The sequence below is a fragment of the Diabrotica virgifera genome, chromosome 3 (genome assembly GCF_917563875.1).
Source record: "Diabrotica virgifera virgifera chromosome 3, PGI_DIABVI_V3a".
Taxonomy (NCBI): Eukaryota; Metazoa; Arthropoda; class Insecta; order Coleoptera; family Chrysomelidae; genus Diabrotica; species Diabrotica virgifera.
This window is the reverse complement of record NC_065445.1, coordinates 209,184,640-209,202,769: the sequence shown is the minus strand read 5'-3', so window position 1 is coordinate 209,202,769 and position 18,130 is coordinate 209,184,640. Positions and strand designations below refer to the sequence as shown.

The window sequence follows — 18,130 nt, the reverse complement described above, 5'->3', positions numbered from 1 at the left end:
TGATTATCGGCAAATAAAAACTCTGGATACAGTTGTCGTCAATTTTTGCTCCCATCTGTCCACCTTTCTTCTTCCAGTTTTAAAGTCTTTCATTTATATAAAGTTTAAAGAAGGTTAGTGACAGGCAATAGCCTTGTTAAAGTACTTAATCCAATTCACATGGTTCTTAGTAATTTTGTCAGACGTTCATTCTTCATTCATTGTCTTTTTTAAGCGATTTTACAGCATTTACGAAGACTCAGTGATCTTCCCTTGCTTTACGCAGTTTGTTGACTGGACACTATCATAGGCCTTTTAATGGTTCACGAGTACAATGTGTAATTCAATTATTCCCCTATGTGTCTTTCTGGTTTTTTCTTTTGACATAACTGAGTATAAATATCATGATTAAAAAATAAAATGTACGTAAATATAAAACATGTGTAAGACCAATAATCGCATATCGTCACAAACAAGATTAGATACAGCAAAAACAAAATTAATAGATACTTAGAGTATCAGAAATGGGAGTCTTCAGATAAATTTGTATGAAAACATTAGGAGACGAAATACCAAATATCCAAATAGATATTATAATAATTACACTAAATAATATTACAATTAAACTAGATTGGGTATTTCAAGTTTACAACACTTCAAGTTGTAAACTTATGTTTCATGTCCCATATGTTAGTAGATTTGAAAAACACTTTATATGTATAGCATGTATTTAGTTTTGGTGATATTTAACTTTTTCCACTTACTTACTTACATCAAGAGTTCATTTTTTTTTCAATTTATATTTACATTTTTTAGTGTCGAAGCACCGGTACATGCATCAGTTGGTTTTTCGTTTGCGATGGTAGAAAAGACTGCAGCGATGGATCAGATGAAGAATGCTTACCTAACAAATGTCCCCAAGAAGCTTTTAGGTAATTATAAAAGTCAATTAATTATATTGTATTAGTTACTTAGCGTTAAAATTTTATAAACCCTTTTCTTCATCATCAACAGCTTACTTTTATTTCTTTATTTTTATGTATACCTATACTTCTTCAAATGGGTATTGTAGCCTCATACTTTTCAAGCTACTATCTGAAAGATCTATGTACATGTTTACTTTATTTTTAGTTGCAAATCATCAGGAAAATGCATATCGAGAGCGAGCAGATGCGATGGATCCAAGGACTGTGCCTTGGGAGAGGACGAAATGAACTGTCAGGCTATCGGAAGAAAAGGTTGTCCACCAGATACTTTTCAGTGCAGAGATGGGAAATGTCTACCCGAGTACGAATTTTGTAATGCTATAATTGGTAAGTCTATATTAATAAATACATTTGGGAGCAATTATTCTTTAAAATGAGCTGTAATAAGTCAATTAAAAAATATAAATTCAAATAAAATAAACACTAAGTATACCCCGTTTTAAACTAGGAGGATTAATTCAAATTTACCGCGCCTTAATGCTTGTTTGTAATTGGTATAACCGCACGAAAATTTACTCTACTACACAACACTAAATTATGAAATTTTGACACTAATGACATTTAAAATTCATAGACTCATTATAGTCCTGTCGCCAGGGGGGCTACAACGGCCTCCTTAATTCAGATGGACTTACCCAAGTGCTTTTATGTATTTGACCCGTAGAATACGAATTTTTTGGGTAACAGTTGATCCGGATGTCGATAAGTTTGTTATAAACAAACAACTTGAGGAATTGCATAACAGCGATTTTTCGCAAAACAAAACATTTTTTTGTATTTTTTGGGTAATTCCCAGCAAAAAATGGTTGTACAAATTTTTTCGTAGGATGCATAGTTTTAGAGATAAACTCGGTTGAACATTAAAAAATCGAGAAAGTGCAATTTTTTAACCCGAATAACTTTTGATTAAAAAATAAAATAGCAATTCTGCTTACGGCATTTGAAAGTTCAAGTCAAATTCTATCGGTCTTGATTATTTGCATTGCTAAAAATTAAGTTTTTATTTGTTAAACAAAGCCATAAACACATAGTGTTTCCCGTACCAATGCATGCGTTTTAATGTACGTAATCTAAGTAGAAATTGTCTGTATGCGCCTACTCCTTCTATTTCAAATGGGAAATGCATTGAAAACATCATTCAATCACTATGTGTTTATAGCTTCGTTTAACAATAAAAAAATTAATTTTCAGCAATGAAAGTAATCAAAACCGATAGAATTTGACTGAACTTTCAAATGCGGTAAGCAGAATTGCCATTTTATTTTTCAATCAAAAGTTTTTCGGGTTCAAAAATTGCAATTTTTCGATTTTTTGAAAGTTCAACCGCGTTTATGTCGAAAACTATGCATTTTGCGAAAAAACTTGTAAAAACATTTTTTGCTTAGAATGACCCAAAAAGTACAAAGCAATGTTTTGTTTTACGAAAAATCGCTGTTAGGTCATTCCTCAAGTTCTTTGTTTATAACAATCTTATCGACATCCGGATCAACTGTTACCCAAAAAATTCGTGTTCTACGGGTCAAAATACATAAAAAAAACTTGGATAAGTCCATCTGAATTAAGGAGGCCGTTGTACCCCCACTGGCGACAGGACTATTAAGTTATATCGGCGATTTTTTGTGTTTTCTGAGTTATCCCTTTAATACTTAGATTTTTAATCTGCATTTTTATAAGAAAGTTTTTTTAGAACTCTTTAGTGGCGAATTAGTGTGATTAATGATACTGATTACTGGATTACCGTCGAACGCAGACATGGTTAACCAAAAATAAGATGAATCTGGTGATTTTTCTAGTGACATTATTGGTTGTGAATCTGTCTTTTGAGTTTACTCCTCTTAGTTTAAAAACAGGAGATAGACTATTAAAGGCATTTAAGAAAATTAAAAAGAGAAAAAATAATAATCCACAAGGAAAAAGTTTTCCTGTAGTTGGCTGCATACCATGTAATACAATAAACAATAAAATCCTTTAAAAAAGGTATATATTTAAAATCCCTAAAAAGGGCTACATCACAGAACTAGTTTTCGATTGGTTGACCAATCATCATCAGTGCTTACCTAAAATTAATATAACCTGGTAAAATAATGCAAAGATTTTGAAATTTTGGCTACGGTTAAGAAAAGTTGTAGGTTATACTCACGTGAAATTTACATGCTAACCACCAAGATATATTTTTACAAAAATATGTGGGTCACAGCCCTTTACAAGTGATCCGTCAAGGAAACATCGGTTAAAAATGCTAACTTAAGCATGGATGTTAGAAATATTTTATTAATACGCCCCAGGTAACATCTGCGGTGTGGTTTGACTTGTTCACATAGTGACAGTATGGCAGCAAGTGACAATGAAATAGATGGAGACTCCTGAACGATGACATGGCAGAAGTGACAGTTTCACAGGAAGTTGAAAAATTAACGTGTCATATTTAAAGACTATGATGTACAGCTAATTAAAATAAGAAATGATGTGACAACACTCACTCCATTGTGAAAAATAATCACTTAAAATATAATAATCTAGATGTTGTAGCTAAAAATGTATTCACGTATATTGCATGTCAGTGGAGGTAGTTAGGCAAACCACATTACACAAATGTTTGTATTCGAAAACAAGTCAATAAATCTTGTTGTCAAAAGACCTAAGATTTAAAAAAAGCAATTTTGTGTTAATTTAAAGTTATCGAATATATTTAACTTATTGGTAGCTGTTGGAATTTGTGTAAGTTTAAAAAAGAGGTCACAATGGGTGTGACTGAGGTATGTATCATTAAGAAAGCACAAGCTCAAACTTAGGCGACTAATTCCTAAAGTCCCCGCAGGTTGCCCGGATCCCTAAGGGTTCAAAAACCAAACAGTAGGGGGGGGGGAGGAAATTAATAAGGATGGAACAAGAATGGAACCCAGAAAGAAAAAATAATGGACAATGTATCTCGGATGTTTATAAAACATGAAGAAAAATAACTTTATTTTTTATGAAAACTTTAAATTTTAAAGGCTCATAAAATATAAATAAACAATAAAAACAATATTTGTTACTTAATAAATGAAGACTGCTTGTAATTGGTTAATTGAACAAAAATTACATACACTGTGAATAATAGCTTGTGGTATAAAAAAAACGATAATAAAAAATATTATGACGAAGAGCCTAAGCAGTTAAAAACCATCAGATCACAAGAAAAGAACCGTAATACCCAACAATGTTTTGTAAAATAAAGTTATAAAAATAGTGTAAAGTTATATCGTCTTCTCAGTTGTTAATATGTTACGGGTCTCCTAATATCATAACTTCACGAGCTGATCATTTCAATGTTTTTTTTTTCATTGCTATAACTTGCGATAATGTGTTCTCCTGAAGATTCCTGAGTATATAGGTAGAAGATAAGAGGTTAAGAGGAAAGAGGTCTCTCCTGAGAGAGATCTTGCTCTTCCTTTTTACCTTCGACGTGCTTTGTAAGCTTCTCGAAGTTCTTGCCAAAACATGTATTAAATAGCCTTTTATTCGTTCGGTTACTATCATAGAGTTCTTAATATTATATCCTTGTTTTTTAGCTGCCGTAGTTGTCGTATTCATTTTTTATTCAGGCACTTAGTGTTCTAAGTATACAAGTATATTGCTTCAGTATGAAATTAGTTCAATTGAGCTGAAATTGCTATTAGGTCTGGATCCCGCGTATGAAAAAAAAGTTGATTAATAGCAAGCTGAAAATTTATTAATAGCTTAAGGGTGTCTAGTCGGACAAACTTTGATATATGGGAACACTGGAACAGGGGAAGTTTTAATTGTGGACGAGGTTAAAAATTTGGAACGGTCAGACCACGAAAACGGCACATTTATTTTGTCCGACAGAATAGAATTAAACTCTCCGAACAGAGATTATACTTTCATGCAAAATTCAGACTGCTATTTATCACCAAATGGGCGTTTTAATGAGTGGAACATGTAGAATATGTCAAATGACAGGAATTATGACAGGTGATAAATAGCAGTCTGATTTTTGCATGAGAATTTAATCTCTGTTCGGAGAGTTTAAGTCTATTCTGTCGGACAAAATAAGTGTGCCGTTTTCGTGGTGTGACCGTTCCAAATTTTTAACCTGTTCCACAATTAAAACTGCCCCTGTTCCAGTGATCCCATATATCAAAGTTTATCCGATTAGACACTCTTAAGCTATTAACAAATTTTCAGCTTGCTATTAATCAACTTTTTTTTCATACGCGGGATCTAGACCTATATACGAATCCCTGATTTTGTGTTTGTTTATAGAAATACTGACTTTGTGAAGTCATGGATTACTCAGGTTATATACATACTTCCAATACTCCCAGGCAGATTTAGTGTATTACAAGCACCCCAAAACCATTGGAGTATGTCTGTTTCTCGCTCAAAAATTGTATTGTCTAGTTTTGGTAAATTCTCCACATTTTCCTCCTCGTTAATTTTGTACAGTAGTATTTACATATTTATTATGTCTCCCGTTCAGTAGTGAGTAATTTACCGTTTTCATCTTTGATTACTTTGTGATTTGGTACAAAGGAATGTATTATCTTCTTTTTTTGACAATTCTCTGGTCTTAGTTTTGTTCTTCGGCGTTTCTAATTTTTTACATGTTTGGTTAAGATGGGAGTTGAGAGTATTTTGTATTTGAAAGTCATTTTATCTAAATTTAAGAAAACTATACCATTCTTTGGAAAACCTATCAACTGATAAGAATGAAAATTTTTTAAGAAAAAACTTGATAAGTGGACTATTTAAGTGAAATAATAATTATTACCAAAAAATGAAATAAACGACATTAACAAAGAGTTTCACAACAAAAGCTATTATAAAGGTCAATCTGTAAAATAAAAGATCTAGCGTAACATATTGAAAAAAGTGTAATATTCCAAACTCTTAAAACGAGGACAGAAAAAATATAGCTATTGAATAAATAATTTAATTTATATTAATAATTTATTAAATAAGTAAATAGTAAATAAGAATATCAATTCAATTTTCTTCATATGTTACTCTTATGCATATAATGTTTTTAGGTTGTAGTGATGGCAGTGACGAACCACCTCACATTTGCAAAGGCCGAGCGAGAAGGAGAAGAACAGAATATTGTCCTTTACGATGTGGAAATGGCAGATGCCGATCTAGCGCAATTGCTTGTTCTGGAAGAGATGGTTGCGGTGATGGCACAGATGAAAGTCAATGTTCAGTTTGTAGTAAGTTATTTTGTCTAATTATATTATGCAAATCATCATGTCTTCTCTACGTCAACCTTTCTCTCTCAACTCTCCTGCCTCACAGTCCTTCCAACCTGTCTTTGGTTTTCCTCTACTTCTCTTTCCACCAACTTCTAACAGCTCTGTCCTTCGTATTATATAGTTTTCATTCCTAAGTCTAATGTGACCAAACCATTGCAGTCTTCGTTCTTAAATCTTTTTTGAATCTATAGTCACCCCCGCTTTTTCCTAGTCAAGTTCTTCCTTATCCTGTCCCTTCTAGCCTTACCCAACTTCTAGAGTAACGTTTTTATTTTAGCTATCTCCATCTTCTCTTCTTCATCAGAATGAAAACACATATATGTGATAACAAAACAGTAGAATACACCTCCAAGATAAAACTCGAAAGCTTACAGGACGACTCCACAAGATACCTATTTCAAACAAGAATAACGGAAAGAAGCAGAAACATGTATGTCACAAAAAGTGACGGAGTCGAATAAAGCTGGGCAAAAATTAAGTCTTATATTTTATCCTCGGTCAAGGAAGTTTGTGGTAAACGAAACATTGATAAAAATAAATCTCTCCCAAGGCGAAGAACTCAATGGTTTTATACAGAAATGAAGGAAAAATGTGAAGAATAGAAAAAGCTTACCTAGCATACATGTCAACTAAGACACAAGAGGCATAAAATAATTATAAGACAATAAGAAATGAAATACATTCACTCGTAAGGAGAATAACAAGTGATCACTAGGAACGTTTTTCGAAAGAACTGGTACATGATTTTTATGGTTTGCAAAAGGAAATATGGCGCTTTATAAGAGGTCAAAGACCGGAGGTAAAGGAACTAATAGAACCAAAACACATCGAAAATAGTACATGCATTGACTATCTAAAAATGCAGAGGCAGAACAAATGACGCTAGAACCGGAAACATTAGAAAATAATCACAAATGAAGAAGTTAATATAAGTAGACAAGAAGTTTTAAACACACTTGAAAAGCTGAAGAACCGAAAAGCTGCAGATAGGAACGGAGTACCACACGAATTACTGAAATATTATTGTGGAGCAGCAATGACAGAACAATTAATAACATTAATTAACACAAACACTAACTAATTTTACTATTCAAAAAAGGAGATAATAAGCAGCCCGTAAACTAAAGAGGTATCAACTTGTTAAATACTACCCTAAAACTTACAACTAAAACTCTACAAGACCTAATGAATCAAAGAATAAGTTTAGCAGATGAACAACAGGGTTTTCATATTGGAAGATCGTGTATAGATGCAACATTCGTCATAAAGCAAATTACTGAATCACTAGAGTATAAAAGACCAGCATTTCTGTGGCTGATTGGCTTAACCTTCGGATGATCAAGGGGGGTAAATTTGGACCCCAGAGTAAGTTTTTTCTTTAACAAATTCAAAAGACATCTTACAGAACCTATAGAAAAGGCAGTGGAATAAGGCAGGGACACTCATCGAGTCCTATGCCCTTCAATTTAACGGATGGAATCATCAAAAACATCAACAAAGGACGAGGATACAGAATGGGAAACAAAGAGGTAAAAATACTCTGTTACGCAGACCACACAATACTGATAGTCCAAGATGGAGACAGTCTGCAAAGATTAGTCCACAGATTTAACATAAGATCAAAATAATTTAATATAACAATTTCATCTCAGTGAAAAATCTCTTTTTTTTTTCAAAAAAAAAAAATAAACAATATTTGAGAACTAGAGTTTATGATCAGTGTATCCTCCCTATACTTACGTATGGTTCACAGACGTGAACACTCACCAAGGCCAATATGGATAAAATAGTAAAGGCACAGAGAGCGATGGAAAGATCAATGCTCGGGGTGAGGCTCCTAGACAAAAAAAATACATGGATTAGAAGCAAAACCAAAGTAAAAGACGCAGGAGAACATGCTGCCAAATTAAAATGGAGCTTCGCAGGACACAAGCCCGACTGAAGGATAAAAGATGGAATCACGAAATACAATAATGGAGACCGTGGTTAGGAAGAAGAAGTAGAGGAAGGCCACAAATGAGATGGGCCGATGACATAAAGAAGTTTGGAGGACACACCTGGAAACAGGTGGCGCAAAATAGACAACACTGGATTAAATTGGGGGAGGCCTATATCCAAAGTTGGATTACTGAAGGCTGAAGAAGAAGAAGAAGAAACTAAAAGAACAGTAATTAGTAAAGAACCAATCAGATATAAAATAGAAATTGATAGTATCAGTATTGAACAAGTAATGGAAATAAAATACCTTTAAATTACATTGACAAGCTACGGAGACCTGGACAAAGAAGTGAGAAATCAAGTAAAAAAGCAAATAGATCGGCAGAATGCCTCAATAACACTGTATGGCAAAACCGACATATTAACACTGAGGTGAAGTCAATAATTTACAAAGCCAGGGTAAGACCAATAATGAAATATGCATCAGAAACAAGACCCGATACAGCCACAACACAAAGACTATTGGAAACGGAAGAGATGAGAGTACCTACCGAGAAGAATTACAGGAAATACGCTAAGAGATCGAAAAAGGAGTGCAGACATTAGAAGAAAATGTAACGTACAGTGTATAAACGAATGGGCACTAAATAGAAAAAAAGAATGGAATAACCACATAAGGGGAGACACTTGTGGTCAAAATAGAAACAGAAAATCAACAATCGGTGGAGGAAGTATCGGTCGACCGCGCAAAAGATGGAGTGACAATCTTCCATAAATCTACCTGCCAATGAACAAGCAGAATTGCTGATAAAGAGAAAGAAGGAGAATCTTCTCCTCATGAATTATTAACCACACTTCACCATCGTACACCAACGCAGGTCTCATCACACTCTTTAATATCTTTCCTTTCAGCCTTTCCCCGATTTTTAGATCTAAGAGTACCTCGCTCACTCACCTTCAGTTAAACCAATTAGCATGTAGCCTGAAAGCAACTTCTCGATCTAGTGTCCCGTTTTCCGTTATGTAGGAGGCAAGGTATTTAAATTTTCCTACTCGTCCTAATTTTCCTCCAAGAAACTCTATGTCCTAAACCATTCCTCTTCCTTTCAACCACATATAATACGTTTTCGACCTACTAGTCTTTTTCGATATCCCTTCTCCAACCCTCCGATTTCACCTCCATGTCTTTGCTGTCATCTACTAACAATATATCATCAACAAAGAGCATTGTCCAAGACCTCCTTCTTTACCTATTTGACGCAAACCAACCGCTACTGGAAAATTTTTGACCACTCTGACATAAGTCCATACTTTGATGTACGTTACCTCATACATATTCTTCACGTGACTTGGGCACTTTTCAGGAACACATTTCTCTCTCATACCTCCTCATAGCTCTTATCTAGGAACTATGTCGTACGCCTTCCCAAGATCTATAAATACCAAATGTAGCTCTCTTTTTTTCTCGTCGTATTTCTCGATCAACTGTCTTAAAACAAACAAGATATATCGCTCATCCGGAAGAAAAATGACACAACTCAAATTATGCATAAATCGAGTTATCTTGAAAAATTGATTTCAAATATCCTATTCTTTTATCAGGAAAAATGTCACATAGATGTTTACTTCCAATTTCGAAAGATGGCGGTAGTGTCATTATTTCTTTGGCAGTAAAATGAATACGTTTACTCCGGAACAATGACATTTTTCAGTTATGCTCTGCCATTCGACGTTAACTTATCGTTATTTATCACAAAAACCGTTGTATTACAAGAAAAATGTCTAGATATTTTTAGTTCATTTTAAAAAAGTGACCAATATTTCAAACGAATAGTGACATAACTCAAAATTTTGATTTTTATTCTTTGATAAATCAGATACACTCAGATAAACAAAATCGATCCACTGGTAATTTGGTCATTTTTGATGTCTCGAATTTTCTAAGGATGGTGTCCGATTTAAGTGATTTTTTTACCATGTTATAGCCCTATTCATTAACATTATTGCTGTAATAATATTGTTGCTAAACAGGTAAACTGTCACTGTATACCGGGTGTACGAATCAAACTGTGTTTTTTTGTCAAAGTTCGCATCACCCTGTGGACTATTCTAGCGTTTATAATATATGGAAGTTAAAAACCAACTATAGCCTCACGTTTTCTTAACATTCTGTTTTTAGATTCATTCGCTTATGTTGGATAATAACAAATTTAGGTACGTTAACAACTGGCCATATTCGTCATCCGTACAGGGTATTTCTAAATAAGTGCGACAAACTTTAAGGGGTAATTTTGCATGAGAAAATAATGACAGTTCGTTTTATGATCATATTTCCGCAAACGCTTCGTTTCCGAGATGCGGGATGTTTAATTGTTTTTTACAAACTGACGATTTATTGATTGCTTTAAAACCAGTAAAGATATGCAAATAAAATTTGGTTGGTTTTAAGACGTAGTTATTGCACATTTTTTGACATACAATTAAGATTTTTGTATTCACCATTGGCGTGCATACGGGTAATATGATCGGTCATAATACCCGTTTGCGCGCTTATGGTGAATATTAAATTCTTAATTGTATGTCAAAAAATGTGCAATAATTACATCTTAAAACCCACCAAATTTGATTTGCATATCTCAATTGGTTTTAAAGCAATAAATAAATCGTCACCCAGATAGCACAAATACGTTTTATGGACATCCAATGGACGTACATCTGTGTACATTGGAACGTCCAATGGACGTCCCGCTAAGGTACAATGGACATCCGATGGACGTCCAACGAATGTCCAGAGTTCACAAAATTGGACGTCCATAGAACGTCCGCTACACACGTACATTGTACGTTGTATTGAAGCTTTCAGTGTACACCTTATGTACATTCAATGTACGTCTTATGGACATTTGTAGGGCACTTTTCAGAAAGAAATATAGTATCCATAATTTTGTGAATACATAGCAAAAAGCCTTTATAGGAAATAGTTCCTTATAATACTAAACTTATACTTAAAAATATTACACAAAAGACCTTTTTATTTCTCTTTACTATAACTTCATTATAATATATACTTTATTATAGGAATTAGGAACTTCATTAATGCACGACTGCACTTGCACGATAAACAGAAAACACAAATATATCACAGGATGTATTTTCATAAAGACGAGATTCAGATAATGACGCCCTAGGAAGCATGCACATTAAAAGAGGTTTAAGTCAAGCGTCCACATAGTCTAAGAGCTAGTGAACCTTTTGACTAACGGTCGTCCTGTAAAGCTAGAAATTTGTAGAGTGATAATTCATAGCACACCAAAGCTAAAAACCATGACCTGGCAGGCCTCAGCGGTGCACGTGTATCTACCAGGTGAATCGAAAAGTGCAAATTTAGGGGGTAAAATAAACTTTCTCCTGTAAGGTTTAAATTTAAGTATGTGTTTGAGTAAGTCATTTAAAAGAAATGTGTAAAATGACAGGCGATTCTGAAGAGCATAAGACCTTGCCAGGCGAGGGGAAAGATTAGGGGTTTTTCCTAAATTTATTTTTTTTGCATCGAACAAATTTTTTTAAGTTTTTTGAATCATTCCAAACAGAAAAGGTCTTTGGTGATTTTTCTCTTAAGTTAATAGTTTTTGTTATATAAGCGATTGAAAATTTTGAAAATTGCGAAATCGACCATTTTTAACCCCAAATCGGATATTTATCTAAAAATCTCAAAGTTGCCAAGGTAGGTAGATATTCTTTAAACATTGATTGATGAAATCCCAAAGAGTTTTTTGCAATACAATATCGAAAACCCCTTTGTTTTTTAATTGCTAATCAAGCGGACGCTTCACTGTAGTATAAGTGAGGACGTTTGAGTTGGCATAAATTCATTATCTCGAGAATTGGCAAATTTCAAGAGCAATCTTCAGACAGGTCGATTTTTATTTTTAAATTAGGACTTTTTGGCATATATATTATATAATACTAGTGACGTCATCCATCTGAGCGTGATGACGTAATCGATGATTTTTTTAAATGAGAGTAGGGGTTGTGTGATAGCTCATTTGAAAGGTTATTTAATTCTCTATTCACTAATATAAACAATAACATAATTATTTATACAGGGTGTACAAAAAATTTTTTTTTATTAAATTAACTTTGATTAAATTTGACAAATAGAAGAAAAAATTTTTTTTGTACACCCTGTATAAATAATTATGTTAATGTTTATATTACTGAATAGAGAATTAAATAACCTTTCAAATGAGCTATCACACAACCCCTACTCTTATTTAAAAAAAATCGATTACGTCATCACGCCCAGATGGATGACGTCACTAGTATTATATATATACCAAAAAGTCCTAATTCAAAAATAAAAATCGACCTGTCTGAGGATTTCTCTTCAAATTTGCCCATTCTCGAGATAATGAATTTATGCAAGCTCAAACGTCCTCAATTATACTACAGTGTAGCGCCCGCTTGATTAGCAATTAAAAAAACAAAGCGGTTTTCGATATTTTATTGCAAAAAACTCTTCGGGATTTCATCAATCAATGTTTAAGGAATATCTGCGTACCTTGCCAATATTGAAATTTTTAGATAAATGTCCGATTTGGGTTAAAAATGGCCGATTTCGCAATTTTCAAAATTTTCAATCGCTTATATAACAAAAACTATTAACTTAAGAGAAAAATTACTAAGGACCTTTTCTGTTTGGAATGATTCAAAAAGCCTAAAAAAAATTGTTCGATGCAAAAAGAATAATTTTAGGAAAAACCCCTAATCTTTCCCCTCGCCTGGCAAGGTCTTATGCTCTTCAGAATCGCCTGTCATTGTACACATTTCTTCTAAATGACTTACTCAAACACATACTTAAATTTAAACCTTACAGGAGAAAGTTTATTTTACCCCCTAAATTTGCACTTTTCGATTCACCTGGTAGATACACGTGCACCGCTGAGGCCTGCCAGGTCATGGTTTTTAGCTTTGGTGTGCAGCATCGTACGCATCGTACGCAACGGATTTTAGTTTGACAATCGATAATGCGATCCGTACGATGCGGATCAGTGGACGCGGTTACATAAGTTTCTGTACAAGGCAAACTAAAATCCGTTGCGTACGATGCGTCCGATGCGTACGATGCGGGTCTGTGGACGCTTGCCTTTAATCTCTGTTCTGTTTCTGTTCCAAACTATTTTTAGAGTCAGTACCGTTGTTGTATATTACAAGCGCGTTTGCCATTCTGTGAATTATCATAAATAAACCATCCCTCAGTATTCCACAACAATTAACAGCGATAATCCCCTAAAAGTACCTGCCTAATACTACCTTTCACGACCGATAGCGCGAAGAGCGACAACGTTGTCAAGAAGGGTATTGGGACTTAATATAATAGTCGCGTTTTGTGTAAAATATCCATGGACCACAAATGGATGTCCAATGTACGTTGTAATCAAACGTCCAATGGACGTCCCGTAATGTACGTACATAGTACGTCCAGTTTTGGTCCATGGACGTTTGGACTTTAAATGTACGTTATATGGACGTACATCGGACGTTGTGTGCTATATGGGCAATTTGTAAAGAAAATTGAATATCCCGTATCTCGGAAACGAAGCGTTTGCGGACATATGATTATCAAGCAAACTGTCATTATTTTCATGTGTAAAATTACCCCTTAAAGTTTGCGGCACTTATTCCGAAACACCTCGTACTGATGACGAACATGGCTAGTTGTTAAAGTACCTAACTTTTTTATTATCCAACATAAGTGAATGAATCTAAAAGAGAATGTTAAAAAACGTGAGGCTATAGTTGGTTTTTAATTTCAGTATTTTATAAACGCTAGAATAGTCCACAGGGTGATGCGAACTTTGACAAAAAAACACAGTTTGATTCGTACACCCGGTATACAATGACAGGTTGCCTGTCTAGCAACAATATTATTACAGCGATATTGTTACTTAATAAGGCTATAACATGGTAAAAAAATCACTTAAATCGGACAACAGGTTTAGGAAATTCGAGTCATCAAAATGACCAAATTTGGAGTGGATCGATTTTTTTGCACCCGAGTGAATCATAGTGTTTTTGGTTTTGCCTTTTACAAAATAATTAGAAACATTCACTTATCCATACTTTCATTATTTATTTTTCTATGGTTCTACATACACAATCTGGCTATATTTACAATCTATTTTTTTTTTCATTCGTATTAAATATTTATACTTTTTTCTTTTTCAGGATGTCCCGTGATTAAGAGCCGCAACTTATAGTTCGTTTAATTTTTCGTTTGACTTTGTACAATGCCAAAAATTTTGTAAATTATTTTTACTATACGAAATAAGTTCTTAGGTATTTACTTAAAGAATTGTACGTTAGTTAGGTTTTTGTAATGCTCAAAACTATTTAATTGTATTTTATAGATAGATTTATTTATTTACAGTTTAGGTTCCTAGGTGAATAAGTTCTGTAAAAATAAATGTCTTAAGTACCAAGTTATTTGCTTTAATAATTACCAAAATATTCTCAGAAGAATGGAGAACCGAGAAGTAATGACCACCATCAAACAGGGCCGTAAGTACGATGTTGGGGGTCCCGGGGCAAAGTGATCTGGGGGCCCCTATCGGGGTCTGGTGGTTTACACCCAGCGGAAGGGGGGAGGTCCGGAAAAGTGTTTGATATTTAACCCCTTGAAAACGCATTTTAATGCCTTCCATGACAGGAGTTTCTTTATGGTCAGAAAATAACCAACAAGGAAGACAATAAACACTATCATTTATTTTAGAGGAGCACAACCAATTTCTTCTTAGCTTCATTCCACCCTTAGTGTTGAAGGTGTAAAAGTGGTTTGAGGAACATCTACCCTGTTGATCTTTATCTCTTGGAAAAGGTCCATCATGCTGAAAAGGTCCTATCTGGATAAGTTTTGTTTCAGGTCTCAGGTTACTTTCATGCACAGTTCTTGAGAAAACATCACACAAGCTTATTTCTTTACCTGTAGAGGTTGGTTCTAAAATCGGAATGGCATCTTCACTACGACCAGACTCTTTAGTAATTGATTCTGCTTGCAGAGCAAGCAGATTTTGATAATTTTCTTTAAAGTTATGGCAAATTTCTACTTCATGGTTTTCAGATTTCGCTAATTCATCCTTTAATTCGTTATATCTATACGAAAGGTCTCGGGGGCCCAACTTAGCCCGGGTCCCTCTTCCAATGGCATTTTAGGTTTTATTATACGCCGAAATAACTCATTGCCTAAGTAATAATTTACATTTTTATTTTAAGGTCTCGGGGACCCAGTTTAGCTCATGTCTCAGGTGCCCCTGTTCTATTCCAATTGCATTTTAGTCGAAAAGACTAATTTTCTCAGTAAAAAATTAAAAATTTATGTTGAAGTCTAGGGTGCCACTGTAAGGTCATTTTAAAATGGTGTCATTTGAAAATATTTCGTTGTGATCGGCTTTTAAAATACGTATTTTTATTTTACTCGTTAAAATCTATGCACGGCAAACTAAAAGGGGCTCCTGTGGGCCCCCTCTTGGCTCGGGGTCCCGGGGCACTGCCCCGGTTGCCCCAATGGTAGTTACGGCCCTGCCATCAGATGTACCATCCTACAACTGCAGTGCCGGATTAACCATTAGGCAAAGTAGGTAGTTGCCTAGGGGCCTCGGTCCCAAAGGAGGCCTCGCAGGGCTCAAAACGACAAAATGATTATTAGAATAAAATAAAAACTAGAAATCATATTTAAGAAATATCGAGCAATACACCATAAAAGTTTCCTGTCCCGGGAAACTAGTACCTCTTTAGGGTCCCTTGTCCAGGGTTACGGATGAAGTCCACAACGGCAGCCGTGGCGGAAAAGAACACCTTCGGTACGGTAGGGATGGCGAACGTGGAAACCCCTTGGTTTTAGAGTTTGTATGGAATCAAAACAGCGCAGCGTCTGAGTCAGAATGAGCGGCTGACAACAGCGTCTGACCTAGAATGGGCGGCTGAATGAAAACTCGAAAACCCGCCTGACCCGTTTTAATGTCAAAAAAACCCTCCTCAAAGAAAAACATGTCGAATCACAAAACAAACGAAATATTACCCAGGTGGGTAGAGATAACAACTCACAGTCCCACACCAACAAACCGGTCCGCCTCAAGGATTCTGGGGGAGGCAAACATTCGACTAAACTAAGCGTAGGTACATATAAAATCAGATCCATGAATTAAGACACTAAACTCCACGAATTAGAAGAAGAACTAACTCATATACAATGAGATGTCATCTGTCTGTCAGAGATAAGAAGAAAAGGAGAACAAAAAATACTATTAAACTCGGGAAACATGCTGTACTACAAAGGTAATGAAGATAACATCAACAACGAAGTTGGTTTTATAATAAACAAGAGAATCGTTAGATACATACAATCCACCAAGGGTATATCAGCTAACAGGTAAATTGACGCTAATAATTGGAGACTTCAATGTCAAATTAGGGGGAAGAATAGACGAAGACGAACACAGAATAGGACAATATGGATACGGCGAAAGAAATAATAGAGGACATACATTAATGAACTACTTGGAAGAGAGACAACTTTTTGCTATGAACTCGTTTTTTAACAAAAAACCGCAAAGAAAGTGGACATGAATAAGTCCCAACAGCAATACTAAAAACCAAATAGATTACATCCTTACAACACAAAAAGCCATCATCAAAAATGTTACAGTACTGAATCGTTTCTCAACCGGTAGTGATCATAGACTTGTCAGAGACAAACTCAGCATTTAGCCAATCCGAAACAAAAAAGAAAATGGAAAATAGATCGAAACTAGATATGGGGAAACTTACGAAAACAAAAGAGGAATATAAACAAAAAATAAGGGAAAGTATACCGGCCACTAGAGATTTGGAAAACAAAAATATCGATGAAATAAATCAGCTATTAACCGATACATTAGCAAAAGCGGGAAAAGAGGCAGCACAAACAAGAATAAAAAAAGGAAAACTATATATCCCAGGAAAAAAAAAACCTCATGAGCAAAAGAAAAACATTAATAGAACAAGATAAGAGAAACACAGTAGATTACAAAGAGGTAAGCAAAGCTATCAGAAGGAACATCAAGGAAAGTCAAAGGAGAGTACAGGAAGAAAAAATAGAAAAAACCATTGAACAAAATAAAAATATGAAGTGCTTAAAACCACAGCTTGGAAGCATACAGATTAATAGTATAAAGAACAAAGAAGGCATAGAGACCAATAATATACAAGAAATTATACAAATAACACAAGAATATTATAAAAACCTCTACAATACAAAACAGAAACCAACACAAGAAATCCTTAAGCAATTACAAATAAAAATAAAAAATGGCAATTCCGACTTACAACCAGAAATCAGTAAGAATGAGATAAAAAGAGCACTCAAGGAGACGAAGAATAATAAATCGCCAGGAAAAGACGGGATAACTGTAGAAATGCTAAAAAATTGTGGGAAAACAACTAGAGAAGTTTTGTACACACTTATGAATAAAATATTAATGACAAAACAAATACCCAACACTTGGAACGAAGCAAACATTGTTACTATTTAAGAAAGGAGATAAAAAGGATCTAAAGAATTACAGACCCATAACTTTACTAAATGTGATGTACAAACTATTAACCAAGATATTAACAAACAGATTAACAACTAAATTAGATGGATACCAGGCAAGAGAACAAGCCGGATTTAGAAAGAGCTTCAGTACAAGTGACCACCTTTTGACGATGAAGATATTACCTAATCGAAAAATCTAACGAATATCATATTCCGTTATACATGGCATTTATTGACTTCGTAAAAGCATTTGATAGTGTGGAACACTGGGCAGTAAAGAATTCCCTACAAAACAGCAGAATAGGCTACAGATATACCGACTTAATTACAAATATATATAATAAGGCAACAACTATTAAGCTAATGAAACAAACGGAGCCTATTAAAACAAACCGAGGAGT

At 34.5% G+C, this 18,130-nt stretch overlaps 1 protein-coding gene across 1 annotated transcript in view; it reads left to right on the top strand.

Annotated features, from left to right (window-relative positions):
* LOC114330047 (uncharacterized) overlaps positions 1-14,637 on the top strand; it is a 164,503-nt gene extending 149,866 nt beyond the window's left edge. The window contains exons 7-10 of the mRNA XM_028279345.2: positions 796-911; positions 1,111-1,292; positions 5,999-6,175; positions 14,384-14,637. Of these exons, the coding sequence (XP_028135146.1) occupies positions 796-911; positions 1,111-1,292; positions 5,999-6,175; positions 14,384-14,415 (507 nt within the window). The 3' untranslated portion in view covers positions 14,416-14,637. The remainder of the gene's footprint in view (positions 1-795; positions 912-1,110; positions 1,293-5,998; positions 6,176-14,383) is intronic.
* The last annotated feature ends 3,493 nt before the right edge of the window (positions 14,638-18,130 follow it).